Source organism: Hemitrygon akajei, chromosome 7 (assembly GCF_048418815.1).
Source record: "Hemitrygon akajei chromosome 7, sHemAka1.3, whole genome shotgun sequence".
NCBI classification, from domain to species: Eukaryota; Metazoa; Chordata; class Chondrichthyes; order Myliobatiformes; family Dasyatidae; genus Hemitrygon; species Hemitrygon akajei.
In genome coordinates, this window is record NC_133130.1 from 35,155,384 (window position 1) to 35,171,397 (window position 16,014).

The window sequence follows — 16,014 nt, forward strand, 5'->3', positions numbered from 1 at the left end:
ACTATGAAAATGGACAAGGGAGAGCCAGTGGATGTAGTGTACCTGGACTTCCAGAAAGCTTTTGATAAAGTCCCACATAGGAGATTAGTGGGCAAAATTAGGGCACATGATATTGGGGGCAGAGTACTGACATGGATTGAAAATTGGCTGGCTGACAGGAAACAAAGAGTAGCGATTAACGGGTCCCTTTCGGAATGGCAGGCTGTGACCAGTGGGGTACCGCAAGGTTCGGTACTGGGACCGCAGCTGTTTATAATATACATTAATGATTTAGATGAAGGGATTAAAAGTAACATTAGCAAATTTGCTGATGACACAAAGCTGGGTGGCAGTGTGAAATGTCAGGAGAATGTTATGAGAATGCAGGGTGACTTGGACAGGTTGGGTGAGTGGGCAAATGTATGGCAGATGCAGTTTAATGCGGATAAATGTGAGGTTATCCACTTTGGTGGCAAGAACAGGAAGGTAGATTACTATCTAAATGGAGTCAAGTTAGGAAAAGGGGAAGTACAACGAGATCTAGGTGTTCTTGTACATCAATCAATGAAAGCAAGCATGTAGGCACAGCAGGCAGTGAAGAAAGCTAATGGCATGCTGGCCTTTATAACAAGAGGAATTGAGTATAGGAGTAAAGATGTCCTCCTGCAGCTGTACAGGGCCCTGGTGAGACCCCATCTGGAGTATTGTGTGCAGTTTTGGTCTCCAAATTTGAGGAAGGACATCCTTGCTATTGAGGGAGTGCAGCGTAGGTTCACAAGGTTAATTCCCGGAATGGCGGGATTGTCATATGTTGAAAGATTGGAGTGACTGGGCTTGTATACACTGGAATTTAGAAGGATGTGAGGGGATCTGATTGAAACATTTAAGATTATTAAGGGATTGGACACGCTGGAGGCAGGAAGCATGTTCCTGCTGATGGGTGAGTCCAGAACTGGAGGCCACAGTTTAAGAATAAGGAGTAGGCCATTTCGAACAGAGATGCGGAAAAACTTTTTCACCCAGAGAGTGGTGGATATGTGGAATGCTGTGCCCCAGAAGGCAGTGGAGGCCAAGTCTCTGGATGCATTCAAGAGAGAGTTAGATAGAGCTCTTATAGATAGCGGGGTCAAGGGATATGGGGAGAGGGCAGGAACAGAGTACTGATTGTGTATGATCAGCCATGATCACAGTGAATGGTGGTGCTGACTAGAAGGGCCAAATGGCCTACTCCTGCACCTACTGTCTATTGTAAGCAGCTTTTGCCACATGCCTGCAGATTGGAAACACATTACATGTTTTAGCATTATTTGAGCACTGTGGTACAATTCCAGGACCTAGATCAAGCTCTCAACAAATTAAAAATTTAGATAATGGTTCAGCAACCCACATTGAATTCTGTCAATTCCTTTTATTTCGCTTTTCACTTTATCATGTCGCCACCAAGAAATAAAAGCACTCTGGCATTGAGAAAAGGATGCAGTAAGCATTGGATTTACTTGAAATGTCTTGGAATTATGATCCCCAATTCAATGCATAATATTTGAACGTTCAAACATGACTTTATGACTTCAGTTACCTTATTCAAAATCAATTGCAAGCATACATCTGAAAATATTTTTCTATGTTTGTTGAGTAATGTTGATTCTACAACTCTCTGGTGAGACCGCACCATTGTGCGCAGAATTGTGTTCAATTCTGGTCGTTTCATTATAGGAAGGATGTGGAAGTTATGGAGAGGGTGCAGAGGAGATTTACCAGGATGTTGCCAGGTTTGGAGAACAAGTCATATGAAGCAAAGTTATCAGAGCTGGGACTTTTCTCTTTGAAGCGTAGAAGAATGAGAGGGGACTTGATAGAGGTCTACAAGATTATGAGAGGCATAGATAGGGTGGATAGTCAGTACTGTTTCCCAGGGCACCAAGAGCAAGCACAAGAGGGCATATGTACAAAATTAAGGGAGGGAAGTTTAGGGGAGACATCAGGGGTAAGTTTTTTTACACAAAGAATTGTAAGTGCTTGGAATGACTTGCCAGGGATGGTGGTGGAGGCTAAAATATTAAGGGTATTTAAGAACCTCTTGGACAGGCACATGAATGAAAGAAAAATGGAGGGTTACACAGTAGTGTGGGTTCAGTACTTTTTTTAAGGATTAGATGGGTCGGCACAACATGGAGGGCTGAAGGGCCTGTACTGTGCTGTAGTGTTCTATGGTTCTATCCATAAAAAAAGTACCAAAAGGAGTCCAATGTTCCAGGGCAGCCTTGGTAGCTGAAACTTTATATATCATTTATCTCCAGCATACATTTCTGATTGACCTAGTCCTGCCTAAGGGTCTCAGCCCGAAACGTTCAATGTACTTTTCTTTTCCCCATAGATGCTATCTGGCCTGCTGAGTTCCTCCAGCATTTTGTGTGTGTTGCTTAAGATTTCCAGCATCTGCAGATTTTCTCCTGTTTGTGACCCATTTCATTTCCTTGTTTCAGTACAGAAAGCCATAAGAACAGAAACAACATTTTGAGGCACCTGAAGATTATATAGATTTTATTTCCAAGCATAATTTATTGAAGTTTGAAAAAACTGTCCTCTGGGGAATAGTTTTTGCCACAATACAAAATGACAAGGTAGAACCTCACAAATAAGCCAATGCAATGATAACCAAGTCAGATCTCAAGACGACTGGAAACCAAAAGCCCATGCAGGAAGGTGGGGGGGGAGGGGAGGAGAAGAATAAACAGGGAATTAATTTGGTTAGGAAAGATTAAGCAGAATGGGTTAATATTCAACTTCAACACAAAAAAGCTGATACTTGTGTAAGGGGGTTTCTTATTGGTGTAAGGGTTTTTTTCTTTATCACTGCTTATGTTAATCAAAATGGCTTCTTTGTTTTGTTAAAAGTAGGAAAGATCCTTTGTTGTGATATATGCCTTCTCTCGCAGTTTGTTTGGGTTTAGAATTACTGATAACGAGAATTGTATTCGTTTGTTAACCAATGGGGATTAATGTTATTCTCTCTCTTGGCGCGAGGGGGTGAGAGAGAGAGGATGCAATGCTGTAAACTGGCGACGGAACGGACCGCAAGCGGGGGTCCGAGGCCAGGATTTTCGGTGAGGAGAGGAGACGAAGACAGACGTGCCGGGGGTGCTTGGTTGATCACTTCAGGTGGTCCTGAGCTGCGAGTAGAGGTCTGAGGGGATCGAATGATGGCCGGAAGACTTCATTAATTGAGCTCCAACAGCTCTGCACGAAGTGGTTTGGACTTCGCTAAGTTTTGGCGCCTTTTCTTTATTTTCTTTTCCTTCATATATACTGTATCGTTATTAATCACTTAGTTCTAGTACTCGCTATAAAGTGTAATCATTTAATCACATATGGTGTACTGTCTGTTAGTTGGCAGTGTGGGGGACATCACACAGCATCCACACAAGCTGATTACCCAGTTTGGCGGGGCCGAAGGCTGCTCCCCCCCTAGACGGAAGCGAGCTGAGCGAGCCTGAGGTGTGCCAGGGGGCTACACTTGAGCATGATAGAGGGAACTTATTTGCAGGTGACATTTCAAAATAATTTGAAGGTCACCGCTTGAGCCAATTTTATTTGTTATATATTTAGATAAAATAGTCTCAAAATTTGCAAGTAAAAGTCAGGACTACGCCTACCATCAATCCAGGCATTTATGGAGGATTTAACCATCCTGACAACTGCCATCTCATGCACCAAATGGTTGCTTGAGAAGCTCCATTCAAACATCAAATAGGCCCAAATGACAATTAAAACAAAGTAGTCTCGGAGCATTTCTGTAGTCAAGGGAAGGCTGGTCAACTACAAGTTCCATGTGGATAGGAAAGTAACTCTTAGTGTGTCAGAAATGCCAGTTAAAAGCTTGGGACATTGATACAATGTAAAACTCAGTGATACAAAACAAGTGAAATTGCTAACAGAAGAAATCAAAGGGCTTAAAGACATCGATAAGACCTTGCTGCCAGGAAACATTAAGCTCTGGTGCCTTCAGTTTGGATTGCTCCTCGGGTGTTGTAGCCACTGATTCTATATGAAGTCCCCGTCACTCATGTTGGAAAGCTAGAGAGGACAGTTAGTTCCTTTATTAAGAAGTGGATGGGCCTACGAAGATTGCTAAAGAACATCTAACTGTATGGCAAAGGAGCCCTCGAGTTGCCTGTCACAGGGCTGACTGAAGAGTTCAAATGTGTCAAGATGAGGCTTGAGATGACTCTCTTGGAATCTTGTGACAGTGTTGTCCAGGACACTGCACCCGGGACCTTAACAGGGAGAAAGCAGTGTCCAGCAAAGTCAGTAATGCATGTAAAAAGAGCACTCAGGTTTTCAGACATGGTGGGCCAAGTGCAATCTGGAAGAGGGAGCCTTGGCACAGGCTCAAATAGGCGCATTTGGCAAAAGCCAACAACACAAAAGCAAAGGCGAGCTATGGTGGTGGAAAAAGTACAGCAACAGGAGCAGCAGATGAGGAATCTCAGGTAAATCAGAACAGTGTCTCAGGCAAAACAGACAGTGGACAAGGTGGAAAAACATTGAGGAAAAAATTCAGCTGGAAAGATTTGTGGGAAGAGAAAGGAAGAAAGATTAGTTTACAAGAGCTGTTAATGATGTTCTCCCAACTCCCAAAAATCTGAACCAGTGGTTCAGTGAAGAACCAGCTTGTCCACTCTGTGGAAGATCAGCACATCCGCTCATCTTGCAAAGTAAGCCTCACTCAAGGACGATGCACATGGAAGCACAAACGGGTCCTCAGACATTTGGCATCCATTGTGGAGAAGCAAAGGCTGAATAACAATGCTAAGCCTCATACGACTGGAACAACCACCATCCCCTTTCTCCGGCAAGGACAAACAGTTCCACCCTCAGCAACGTGGTTGGTGTCAGGAATACTGGAGCCTGCTCATGACTGGGAACATGGCTGTTGACCTTGACAAAAGGTTAATATTTCTCCCAGAGATAGCTACTACTGCCCTGAAACCAGATTTGGTTTTGTGGTCCAGCAGTCTGAAGGCTGTAGTAAGTTCAGAGCTCATAGTACCCTGAGAAGATGCAGTCTGCAAGGTGTATGAGTGGAAACATGCAAGATATGCTGAGCTGCCCACAGGGGCTAAGCTGCAGAGATGAAAGATATTCCCAGTAGAGGGTGGAAATATCTGTGGCTACTTCCATGGTCGGAATGCTGAAGGGCTTGGGTGTCTGAGGCCAGGACAGCAGCAAGCTATAAAAGAATTCTCAGAAGTAGCCAAGGAAAGCAACCACTGGTTATGGATGAAGAGGAGTGACGGCAGCTGGGCCCTGAAATGTCCCATTGTGGCCAGATATGAAGGGGGGTGAACCTGGGATGCTGGATCTCACTGTTGAGCCCTATGGAGATGTAGTGATGGAATTGATGGAACATCTAAGAGGGGTTCCCACCTGATGGCCCCTGGGAAGCATCTGCTACCCACCAAGCACTCTGAAAATCTCTATGCTATGACCCGAGTTAGGACCTGCTAATTAAAGGGATTGAGACAACTAACCTAATGAGCTAGAACCCCATCTATAGTTTCATTCACAACCCCAAAACACCGAACCACATTGAAACAAAGTAATACAACAATTTTGCCAACAGCAAGATTACACACAGCAAACAGATAATTTGGTACAAAGAATATCATCAAATGCTGGGTATACTCAACAGATTGAGGGAGGGAGAGAGGGAGGAGGGAGGAGAGAGGGAGAGAGAGAGAGAGAGACACACACACACACACAATACAGGTGGCCCCCGTTTTTCGAATGTTCATTTTATGACAGCTCACTGTTACGAAAGACCTACATTTGTACCTTTTTTCGCTAACCAAAGAGGATTATACAATATTTCTACTTTATATAGGCTGTATATTTATCATATCATTCTTGCTTTTACTATATGCTACTGTTACTTCAGGTTTTACGTGTTATTTGGTAGGTTATCTTTTGGGTCTGGGAACGCTCAAAAATTTTTCCCATATAAATTAATGGTAATTGCTGTACGTTCTACCTTCGGACAGTGGGGCAAACCTGTATTTCAGGAAATGATCTTGATTCAGAAAGCCACTGACTGGAAACATTTAACATTTCTTTCTCTACAGGCACAATTTGAACTGTTGAGCATTTCCAGTACTTGTCTATAATTTCAGACTTACAATATTATCCTGCAAAGATTATAGTTTTTGGTTGAAGAACAAAATATCACACAGAACAAGGCAGATCTCATAGATCATCTTAGTGTGATGCTTGCACGTTAACATGAAATCACTTAACAAAAGCAGATATATTCTACACATATTCACCAAGATAATTCCAGTTTTAGGAAACTAAAATAATGACTCTTCAGATACTGCGATTAGTTTCACGGGGCATAAGAATGCCGAGATTTAATATAGTTGAGCAATAAAGAGTTCTTGCAATACAAGTAGGCAAGAAGAGATGGGAAAAATGTTTTTTTATGTAGGAGGATTGTGGAACATGGAATATTTCAGCAGAAAGAGTAGATAAACTTAGGAGAAGATTCTTTCAAGGGAAGATTCAAATTATTTTAAAATCAGAGATACATGATGTGAAGAGGGTAGGGCAATACATTCAATATTACACGTTTGAGAAAACTATCTTTATTTTCAAGCTGTTAAATTCTATGGATTCATGGTTTATAGTTAGTCTCATTTCCATTAATCCTCATGTCAATTCAATTCAACTGTCTGCTCAATTCAACTGCTTTGACTAACCACATTTTATTCACAAACTTGAAAAACTTTCCAAAAGTATACAGCAAGATAAAAATCTCAACTAATGTACGGAAAATAAATGTGGGAACAAAAGATAACAATATGCTTATGCATTTACCTTCTGGGTTCAAAAAATCAATCATCTTTAAAGACAGGATCTTTGCATATTTCATAGTTTTTACCTTGCTCTTCTTCCCTTTGGCCTCAGAGGTCACCAGTTCCTCTTGAAGTAGCTCAACACGCTTTGCCAGCTGCTGATTTCGGAATGTCAGACTGTCCATTTCCTGCTGCAACTTCCTAACACTTTGATCCTTCATTTTCAGCTCCTCCTGTTACAGGGAAAATCTTCATTTTAAATTAATTTCTATAACACAAAAACATTGGAGGAAAAAAAAACATTTTGTTCTCATCCAGCTACTCCTAGACGAAACTTAGAATTATTGAAATAAAGATTTAATTAAATAATGCCTAGAGAGGGCATTTTCAGCAGAAGGCTTTTCTAAATTAGCTCAAACTAAGAAAGTCACCCTAACAACGGTGGCGATAACTTAACATTTATTGAGCAGCTTTACCACTGTAAAAACATCACCAGACACTTTACAGGAACATTAGTAAAAACTGAGGTTGAACAAGAGGAGTATTTAGGAAGTTAACCAAAAACTTGTAGAAAATTAGCTTTTCTTTAAAAAAAATCTTCAAAGAGAGAAAGCATAAAGAGGCTTGCATTCCATATACCACCTCTGAAAACATGGTTATCAAAATGCTTTACAACCAATGATGCTGTCACTGTTGCCCAGCTAAAAATGTGTCAGGGAAAATTTGCGCAAAACAGTCTTCCACAAACGGTAATGCAAGTTGTAATAAGATAGATGTTGATTCCAGTGCTTGGTGTATTAATACCAGGGACATTAACTAACTTGTGGCATGTGGCCAAGTGGTTAAGGCGCTGGACTAGCAATCTGACGGTCGTGAGTTCAAGCCCCAGCCAAGGCAGCGTGTTGTGAGCAAGGTACTTAACCACACATTGCTCCAGTCCACCCAGCTGAAAATGGGTACCGGCAAAATGGTGGGGGTTAACCTCATGATAGATTGGAGTCCAATCCGGGGTGGTGGGAGGTGGGGGAGCCTCATATTCTCAGTCTCTTCACCGGGACAGACTTTAACATCAACTACTTTGGCTACAGAAACCTATTAAAGAGAACTGAAGTGCTTGAAGAGACTGTGGGATGTTCATAATTCAAAATTTCAAAGATATATGTCACCATATACTGAGATTCATTTTCTTGTAGTAAATACAAAGAAACACATTAGAATCAATGAAAAACTGAATACAAAGGAGGCAAACAACCAATGTGCAAAAGACAACTGTACAAATACAAAAACAAATTAATAATCAATAATAAGCATTAAATATCAAGAATATGAGAGAAGTCCTTGAAAGTGAGTCCATAGGCTGTGAATAGTTCAGTGCTGTAATGAGTGAAGTTATCCCTTCCACATCCAGCACTTCCTTAGTTTGTGAAGATTCGGCATGACATCTAACTTATGTAGATGTGTGATGAGAGTATATTACCTGACTGCATCATGGCCTGGCATGGAATACCAATTCCCTTGAATGGAAAAACCTACAAAAAGTAGTTGATATGGTCCGGTCCATCTAGGGTAAAGTACTCCCTACCATTGAGCACATCTAAATTGAGTGCTGTCACAGGAAAGCAGCATTCATCATCAGGGACACCCACCATCCAGGTCATGCTCTCTTCTCACTGCTGCCATCACAAAGGTGGTACAAGAGCCTCAGGATTTATACCACCATGTGCAGGAACAGTTATTACCCCTCAACCATCAGGCTATTGAACCAGTAGGACAACTTCATGTGCCCCATCACTGATTTGTTCCCAGAACTTATGGACTCACCTTCAAAGACTCTTCTTCTCATGTTCTTGATATTTATTGCTTATGTATTATTATTTATTTTTCCCCTTTTGTATTTACTCAGTTTATCTTTTGCACACTGGTTGCTTATTTGCTGGGTGCAGTCTTCCACTGACTTTATCAAGGTTCTTGGATTTACTGAGTATGGCCACAAGGAAACAAATGCCAGGATTGTGTATGATGATGTATATATACTTTGGTAATAAGTTTGCTTTAAACTTTGAACTTTTCATTTATGAGTCTGATAACTGAGTGGTAATAACTGTTCCTGAACCTGGTTGTGTGGGTCTTGAGGCTCCTCTAACTACTTCCCGATGGCAGCAGCGAGAAGGAAGTTTGACCTAGATAGTGAATTTTGCTGTTCTCTGACAGTACTCCTTGTAGATGTGCTCAACGGCAGGGAGGGCTTTATCCATGATGGGCTGGGCTGTACCTACTACTTTTTGTTGGCTTTTCTGTTCAAGGGCATTGGTGGCTCCATACCAGGCAGTGATGCAACCAATCTGTATACTCTCCACTGCACATCTATAAAAATTTTCAAAGGTTTAGATGACATGCTAAATCTTCACAAATCTCAAAGCAATGGCATTACATGAAATAATAATGAAGAAAACAATGTGGATGAGAAAACTGAAGCAATTTTCAATCCTGTGCTAATATTAGTCAGCAAGCAATAGGGTAATAGATAAAAAGATTTTATATGACTAAGGATTGCTTTAAAATCATATCAAATTCTGTTGCCTAACTCAATTCAGAAACAAGTGAACAGCCAGGAAGTTGTTAGAATACACGGGTCAAGAGGTAATATTCAATAACAAGTCGTATTCAGTAACAAATAACAGATGATAGCAAGTATCCCAATACAGCAGAGTGAAAATAATCGCTTGAACGATTGCACAGATAAATAATGGAAGCTGCTCTTAGGATCATGAAGAACTCTCGGTTGGAAACAGTTTTAGACAGTTGCTTGGGAAGGGGATGGTAGCAAGGTAGAGTTTGCATTTAGGGAAGGAAATCAACAGCTTCCAGTTGAATGTCTAGTACTACATTTTAGCCAAGCTGATAAAAGAATTTAGTGGAAGGGGTACAAGTGACTTAGTGTTTATGAAGAAGCTTACACTGTCCAAGGGCAGCTGAGTGATACGCAATAAGCAGAGAACTTAGGGATGGAGGAGCTGTACTGTTACAAGTGATTCTGTAGTCACATCTGGTTAAGATATGAAAGAGACCATGCAAGTGATGGCAAGAATAAGAATGCCCCATCACCTTCGTTCTATCACAATAAAAAAGATGGAGGGTGTTTAGTGACAGCAGGTTTTGAGGGAGATTTAATTGGATACTTGATTGAAAGGACAGAATTTCTAAAGGAGACCCAATACAAGTAACAATGCAGTTATGTTAAGGGATGAAAAGCTGGGTGTCAATAATTGCATGAGAATAAGTGTCAGAAGCAGGAAGCTGGTCTCTAGGACAGGTGAGCTTACACAAAAATAAGGAGAGATAAGAGGAAAACTAACGGACAAGAGAACAATCTTAGAAAACATTTGGCTCGCTGAGTTGTGAGAAGAGAAGGAACTAAAGCAATTTAACTGCTGTTTTCAATATCAGTGACTATGCTCAGGAAGTGAATTGTGCATCCATGATGCTCTAAATGCAAATTCTCAATCTTAAATATATGATTAGTAGAAAATAAAGACAAAAACACAAGAAAATGAAATAAAAAGTCAGATTGTGCTATCCAGAATTACAATTAGTTGTCTCTTCATATTACAACTACAAGGTCAAGATGAGAAGGCTCACTCTCCTGCCTAAATCATCCTGAACTCCAGTGACTTGGACTGAACAGTGGATATAGTTTTCTGTCAGCTTCCTGAAAGTTCTGATACTGGTGAAGTCATTTCCTGAGCTTTTGCAGCTATAAAGGTTATGGGTAATAATTAATAACTTTTAAATACCTCCACCAGAGACAGTTGAAAATATTTCAATACAAACTTCTTACAAGTAAAAATATGTAATTAAAAAATTTTAAATTAAAGAAAAATAATTAGAAAAAGAATTTTCCTTCCTCATTGCCACCAAATCTGCACAATAAAATCAATAGGTCTCAGGTCACCATCTGAGCTAATGTGATATAGGCATTGAAAAGCAAATTTTCAGAATCTAAGAGGGCTCCAAACCATCAAAGGTTTGAGACAAATACCTGACAGCACATTTGTGGAACTTCCACACTTGCTGCCCCATAAAAAAGTTAAAATCTAGACATTCAATTGGGAATCTGTGGCATAAGGCAGCAAGATCTAGCCAACTACATTTTTATCACTCATACGCAATTTCTGGACTGTACCTTTAAAGAAGTGCAATGACCCTGTTCGTCCACAACTGCTTTCTTCAGAACTTGGTTCTGAGCCCGAAGCTGAAACATTTCCAACAGTGAAATAATCTGAATATTAGCAAAAATATCACTAAATACTGAACAGCCATAATTTTAAAACAACAAATTGTGTAGGAAACATTCAACATGCCAGGCAACAAATGTGGAAAGAGAGGCAGTCAAGCTTTGAGTTCAAAACCCTTCTTTGGAACTGAGGAAGAGAAACAAATCTGTAAATACTAGGGAGGTTGTGGAAGGTTTAATGAAAAAAAAAACAAAGATATGAATCTTCAGTGTGGAGTTGTTTATTCAGGAACCAAATTTGTGCTAGTGGAAGAAATAGGTGAACAGGACCTGGTTGAAATCAACACAAGAGCAAGTTTTCAGCAATCTTGAGTTTTAGTAGAATAAAGGAAAGAGTTTACTACAATAGTCAACTGTAGGGACAACAAAGACAAGAATAAGCAATTATCTTCACTAAGATTTGAGTTGCAAAAACATCTGACCTGCTATTCAATTATTCCACAAACCTGGATTCTCTTAAGATCTTGAACACACTGAGTGATTTGAGCCTCTTTTGCTCTCTTGGGTAGAATTCCAAAGATTCAGTCATTGCTGGGGAAGTCACAAATTCTTACAGCAGATGAATGAGTGACATGTGTTCTGAAGCACTTGCTAAAATTAAATAAGATACCATTGTTCTAACTAACAAGAAACATTAAGGAAACTGAGTTTTTAAGAAGCACCAAATGCCTCGGCTTTATTATTCCTAATACTTAAATTATTCAACTATCATCTAGTATTTGATTCAGGCACTTTAGAAACAAAGTCAAGAGAGATGCTGGTGATGTAGAGCTGGGTATCATCAGTTTACATGTGGGAACCACTGCCGATGGGATGTGGGTACCAATTGAGTGCAAGTGATTCTAGAGTTACAAATTTTATCAAAAAGCAAACAAAACATTATTTTACAATAATTTCAGTACTTTACAATAAAAATTAATGATCGAAAGCATTTACTATTTCCCTCCACATCTGACTTGCTGAGTATTCACTTTTATCTCAGATATTCAAAATATGTATTGTTTAGATTTCCTTCTTTCTTTCAATATATTACACCACTTTCTCAATGACATTCTAGAATTTTCTTTTTGTTTAATCTTCAACTGGTCATTTAATAACTGTCTGAAACAGTCAGAAGGATGTAATGCTCTCCTCCCATACTCCCCCAAGCAGCATTTACGCTTACAGATGCTTCGACAGTTGTGACTAAAATTACATTACTTATCTATACCCACACAATCTTTAACTTTTAATTAATGATGTCAAATACATTTCTAAATACCCAAATTATAAATCAGATGTATCTGAATTAACCAAATCAATACAATTAATTATAAATTCATTTTAAGAATCTAAACAGCAGTCAAATCAATACACACTGCCTATAGACTGTAGTTAGTATCAGTGAACTTTCTTAAAACATTCTAAATTTGGGGACAATTTTTAGGTTTTTTACTCTACTTCCAATTATTCTATTAACATTGTGGAACATAAAGTCTTCCATCTGCTTTACTTCATTAAGTTAGAATGCAAGGTTGCCTTACTATATATCTCCCCCCCCCACCACCACCACCACATACTGCAAAAAAAACACACTAAAACACCATGCCGATCAAAATCTTAATTCTAACAAAAATTGTTCACGAAAAGGAATCGTTCACTTTTAGAAATTTTACGCTTCTAACTTTTGTAATGTGTATATTTTCACATACGTACTTCTCAATATATCCAAGGTTAAGTCACAGCTAAAATGCAATTCAACTTCATTAAGAAAATGTCTTAATTCCCAATTATTTTTCAAAATTTTATTGACGATTAACAAATCAATCCAACTAAAATGCAAGCCCATAATTCTTTAAATGGATAACAGTGGTTAATTTACTCCAAAGTGGATCAGAAAAAAAAATGAGCATCATGAAAATCAACACAGGAAAGAACAATGAAGCCAATCCACCAACCTTGGAATACTCCTGAGCCAGTTTCTGATACTTGGCTTGCAAATCTGCGGCCATGGTTGAAGGATTATTGTAAAACGGGCGGTCACAACCTGGCTCATCACCCAGCAGAGCTGGGTCGGGAGTACCGGGGAGGCTCTCTCCCCACTCACTCAGATAGCGTGAATGGCATCAAAGCATCTTTTGAGAGAGGACGAGATAGTGGTAGCCGACCAACAGAGATTCAACAAAATGATGTTTCTCAGCTTCCTCCACTTGTTCGCTTCCACTGCCCCTTCGGCCCGTTCACTCTGTTCGTGGCCACTATCCCTCTGGCCCGTCCACTCCACTTTTTGATAGAACTGCGCCCTCGACTCAATCGCACTCTCAGAACAATTCTTGATTTCTTTTGACGTTGAGGCCTTTTACCCCCCGCCCCAACCAACCAATACTTCAACTGGTTTTGTTTCCTTTGATTCGCCGTCAGGTGTAACTCAGATCCGACAGGTTTCCTCAGGTAGTGCCAGGGCCCAGCTCAATGCACGCACCACAGGATTAACAATTTCCGGCTCCGCGAGCTGGTTCGAACGGCAAGGCGCAAAACACGTTGACGTAACCACGCGATTCGTCGGACGGCGTCGCCACAGCAACGAGTCCGCGTGCCCGGAATTCGGTCACGTGTGTCGCGGCATTGCACTGCACCCCACGTGACTAGGACGCTGGAGCTCCACATTGTCATGGCAACGAGCTTGTATTCGGTAGATTGCTTCAGGATAAACACAGCGAAACTCCAGATAAAGTATTAATCGCAGAACGGTTGTAAAGATCGCCAATAGTGCAAGTCTGAGAGGAGCTCGAAATAAAAATCAGGTAGGTTAAATTGTGAAAAAAAAAGAAATACAGTACTATTCAGGATTATAAGAGTTGTGTTTTATTGTGACCATTTGGATTGCATGTATCTGTTGCTTCGTTCTATAATTTAAAAAAATAACTCAACATTTATTGCTAGCTCGTTATAATGAATATTGATATACTTAAATCACAACTTCTTTGCAGTTTATGTTGTTTATTACTTTGCCTGGCGTTGCATCAGGGAGTCAGTGACATTTTAATATACAAGGCCTCGAAATATACATCCCTGATGAACTTTTTAATAACGCTAAATTCAAATCGTTGACAAGGGCCTCCTTATAGTTTTGAAAGTAATTGGGTTGTTTTTATATTGTCTAAGTTATCTAAATAGTTACCTAAATAAAAAGTTACCTAACAAAAAAATAAAACTTGATGTGAGAGCTGGGGAGTGTTGGTGGTGGAAGGAATCAACAAAATGCTTTGCAATTAATCTGACAACTTCCAAAACCCATAAGCTCTACCACCGAAGTGGATAAGGGAAGCAAGTGAATGTAAATACCACTATCTGTGGGATCCATTGTATGTCATACAATATCCTGATTAGGAAATGTATAACCACTGTATCAACACTGGATTAAATCCTGATTCTCACCAACCAAAAGAATTGTAGGAATATTGTGATCACAATGGTGGCAGTGATTCAGGAAGGTGTCTTACCACCATCGCTTTAAAGGAAAATGGTTTTGGGCAAAAATTGCTGGATATACCCACATCTCAAACCATGAATCAATAAAAAAGATGAGCGGAAAGCGGCAGAAGAATTGTACTTGTATTTGCATTTAATTATTGTAGTCATGGAAGTAGAAAATCCTTATGTTGTGTCTCCATTGCAATCTACAAGCAATAAAAAGGGAAAATGCATTAGATTGCATACATAATTATTTTGTATACATATGTACAGTATACAGATCAATATGCAGTCAGATCAATGTGTATTGATAAATCTGATGGTCTGGTGAAAGATGCTGTCCCAGAGCCTTGTTGGTCCTGGCCAGTACCATTTCCCAGATGGTAGCAGCTGAAACAGTTTGTAGTTGGAGTGGCTTGTGTCCCTGATGATCTTCTGGGCTCTTTTTACACTACTAATGTCCTGAATAGAGAAAAGTTCACATCCACAGATGCACAGGGCTGTCCACACCTCTCTCTGCAGTTCCCATACCAGGTGATGACACAGTCAGTCAGGATGCTAAAGCATCATTCTGACTATTAACTTGACTGAGTACTCTGCATTGTACGATTGATAACTGGAGTTTTAGACTAATGGATGGAAACCCCAAGTAATGATGCATTATTCATACTTTTTGCCTTAATAAATTATTTATCATCTAAATGATTTCATCTGGTGTACAGTAGAATGATTATAAATTGGAGGAGATGGAGAGAAGGGTGGGTGAAAGAAAGATGTTTTGGAAAAGGATACATTAATGATGTACAGAAGATAAGCTGAGTGCAATGGATTTTCTGGAGAAAAATAATAGAATCAACATTAAGCAATACACACAAAATGCTGGTGGAACACATTGGACGAGGGTCCTGACGACGGGTCTCAGCCCGAAACGTTGACAGCGCTTCTCCCTATAGATGCTGCCTGGCCTGCTGCGTTCCACCAGCATTTTGTGTGTGTTGCTTGAATTTCCAGCATCTGCAGATTTCCTCGTGAGAATCAACATTAGTACATTTTATTATATTGAAGAAATTCTATGATTTTGTAGGAGGGAGTTGGATGGGAAACGGGAATAAAATGGGACAAGGAGGTTATTTGCATTATGAACAGTTTCTCAGAGTCATTTTTGGTGTTCATTGAAGTAAGGAGCAGAAGTCCGTTAATATTTTTCCTGTGACTGAGAAATAAAAGGAACATGAATCTGACAAAAGGTCACGTCTGAACTGTCAACTGTTTATTCATTTCCATAGATGCTGCCTCACTTGCTGAGTTCCTTCAGCATTTTGTGCATGTTGCTTTGGATTTCTAGCATCTACAGACTTTCATGTTTATGAATCTGGCCTGATTAATGGGGAGACAGCCAATAGAAAAATTCAGCTCCTTCATGAAAAGAACTGGTTT

At 39.9% G+C, this 16,014-nt stretch overlaps 1 protein-coding gene and 1 long non-coding RNA gene across 3 annotated transcripts in view; one reads left to right on the plus strand and one right to left on the minus strand.

Moving 5' to 3' along the window:
* The window catches only part of ppp1r21 (protein phosphatase 1, regulatory subunit 21), a 101,158-nt gene extending 87,526 nt beyond the window's left edge, over positions 1-13,632 (minus strand). For both annotated transcript variants that reach the window (XM_073050620.1, XM_073050619.1), the window contains exons 1-3: positions 13,062-13,632; positions 11,014-11,082; positions 6,917-7,063 (exon numbers count right to left, since the gene is read on the minus strand). In XM_073050620.1, the coding sequence (XP_072906721.1) occupies positions 6,917-7,063; positions 11,014-11,082; positions 13,062-13,115 (270 nt within the window). In that variant the 5' untranslated portion in view covers positions 13,116-13,632. The remainder of the gene's footprint in view (positions 1-6,916; positions 7,064-11,013; positions 11,083-13,061) is intronic.
* A 153-nt stretch (positions 13,633-13,785) lies between these two features.
* The window catches only part of LOC140730341 (uncharacterized), a 137,542-nt gene continuing 135,313 nt past the window's right edge, over positions 13,786-16,014 (plus strand). Inside the window, exon 1 of the long non-coding RNA XR_012099564.1 lies at positions 13,786-13,907. This is a non-coding gene — a long non-coding RNA (uncharacterized lncRNA). The remainder of the gene's footprint in view (positions 13,908-16,014) is intronic.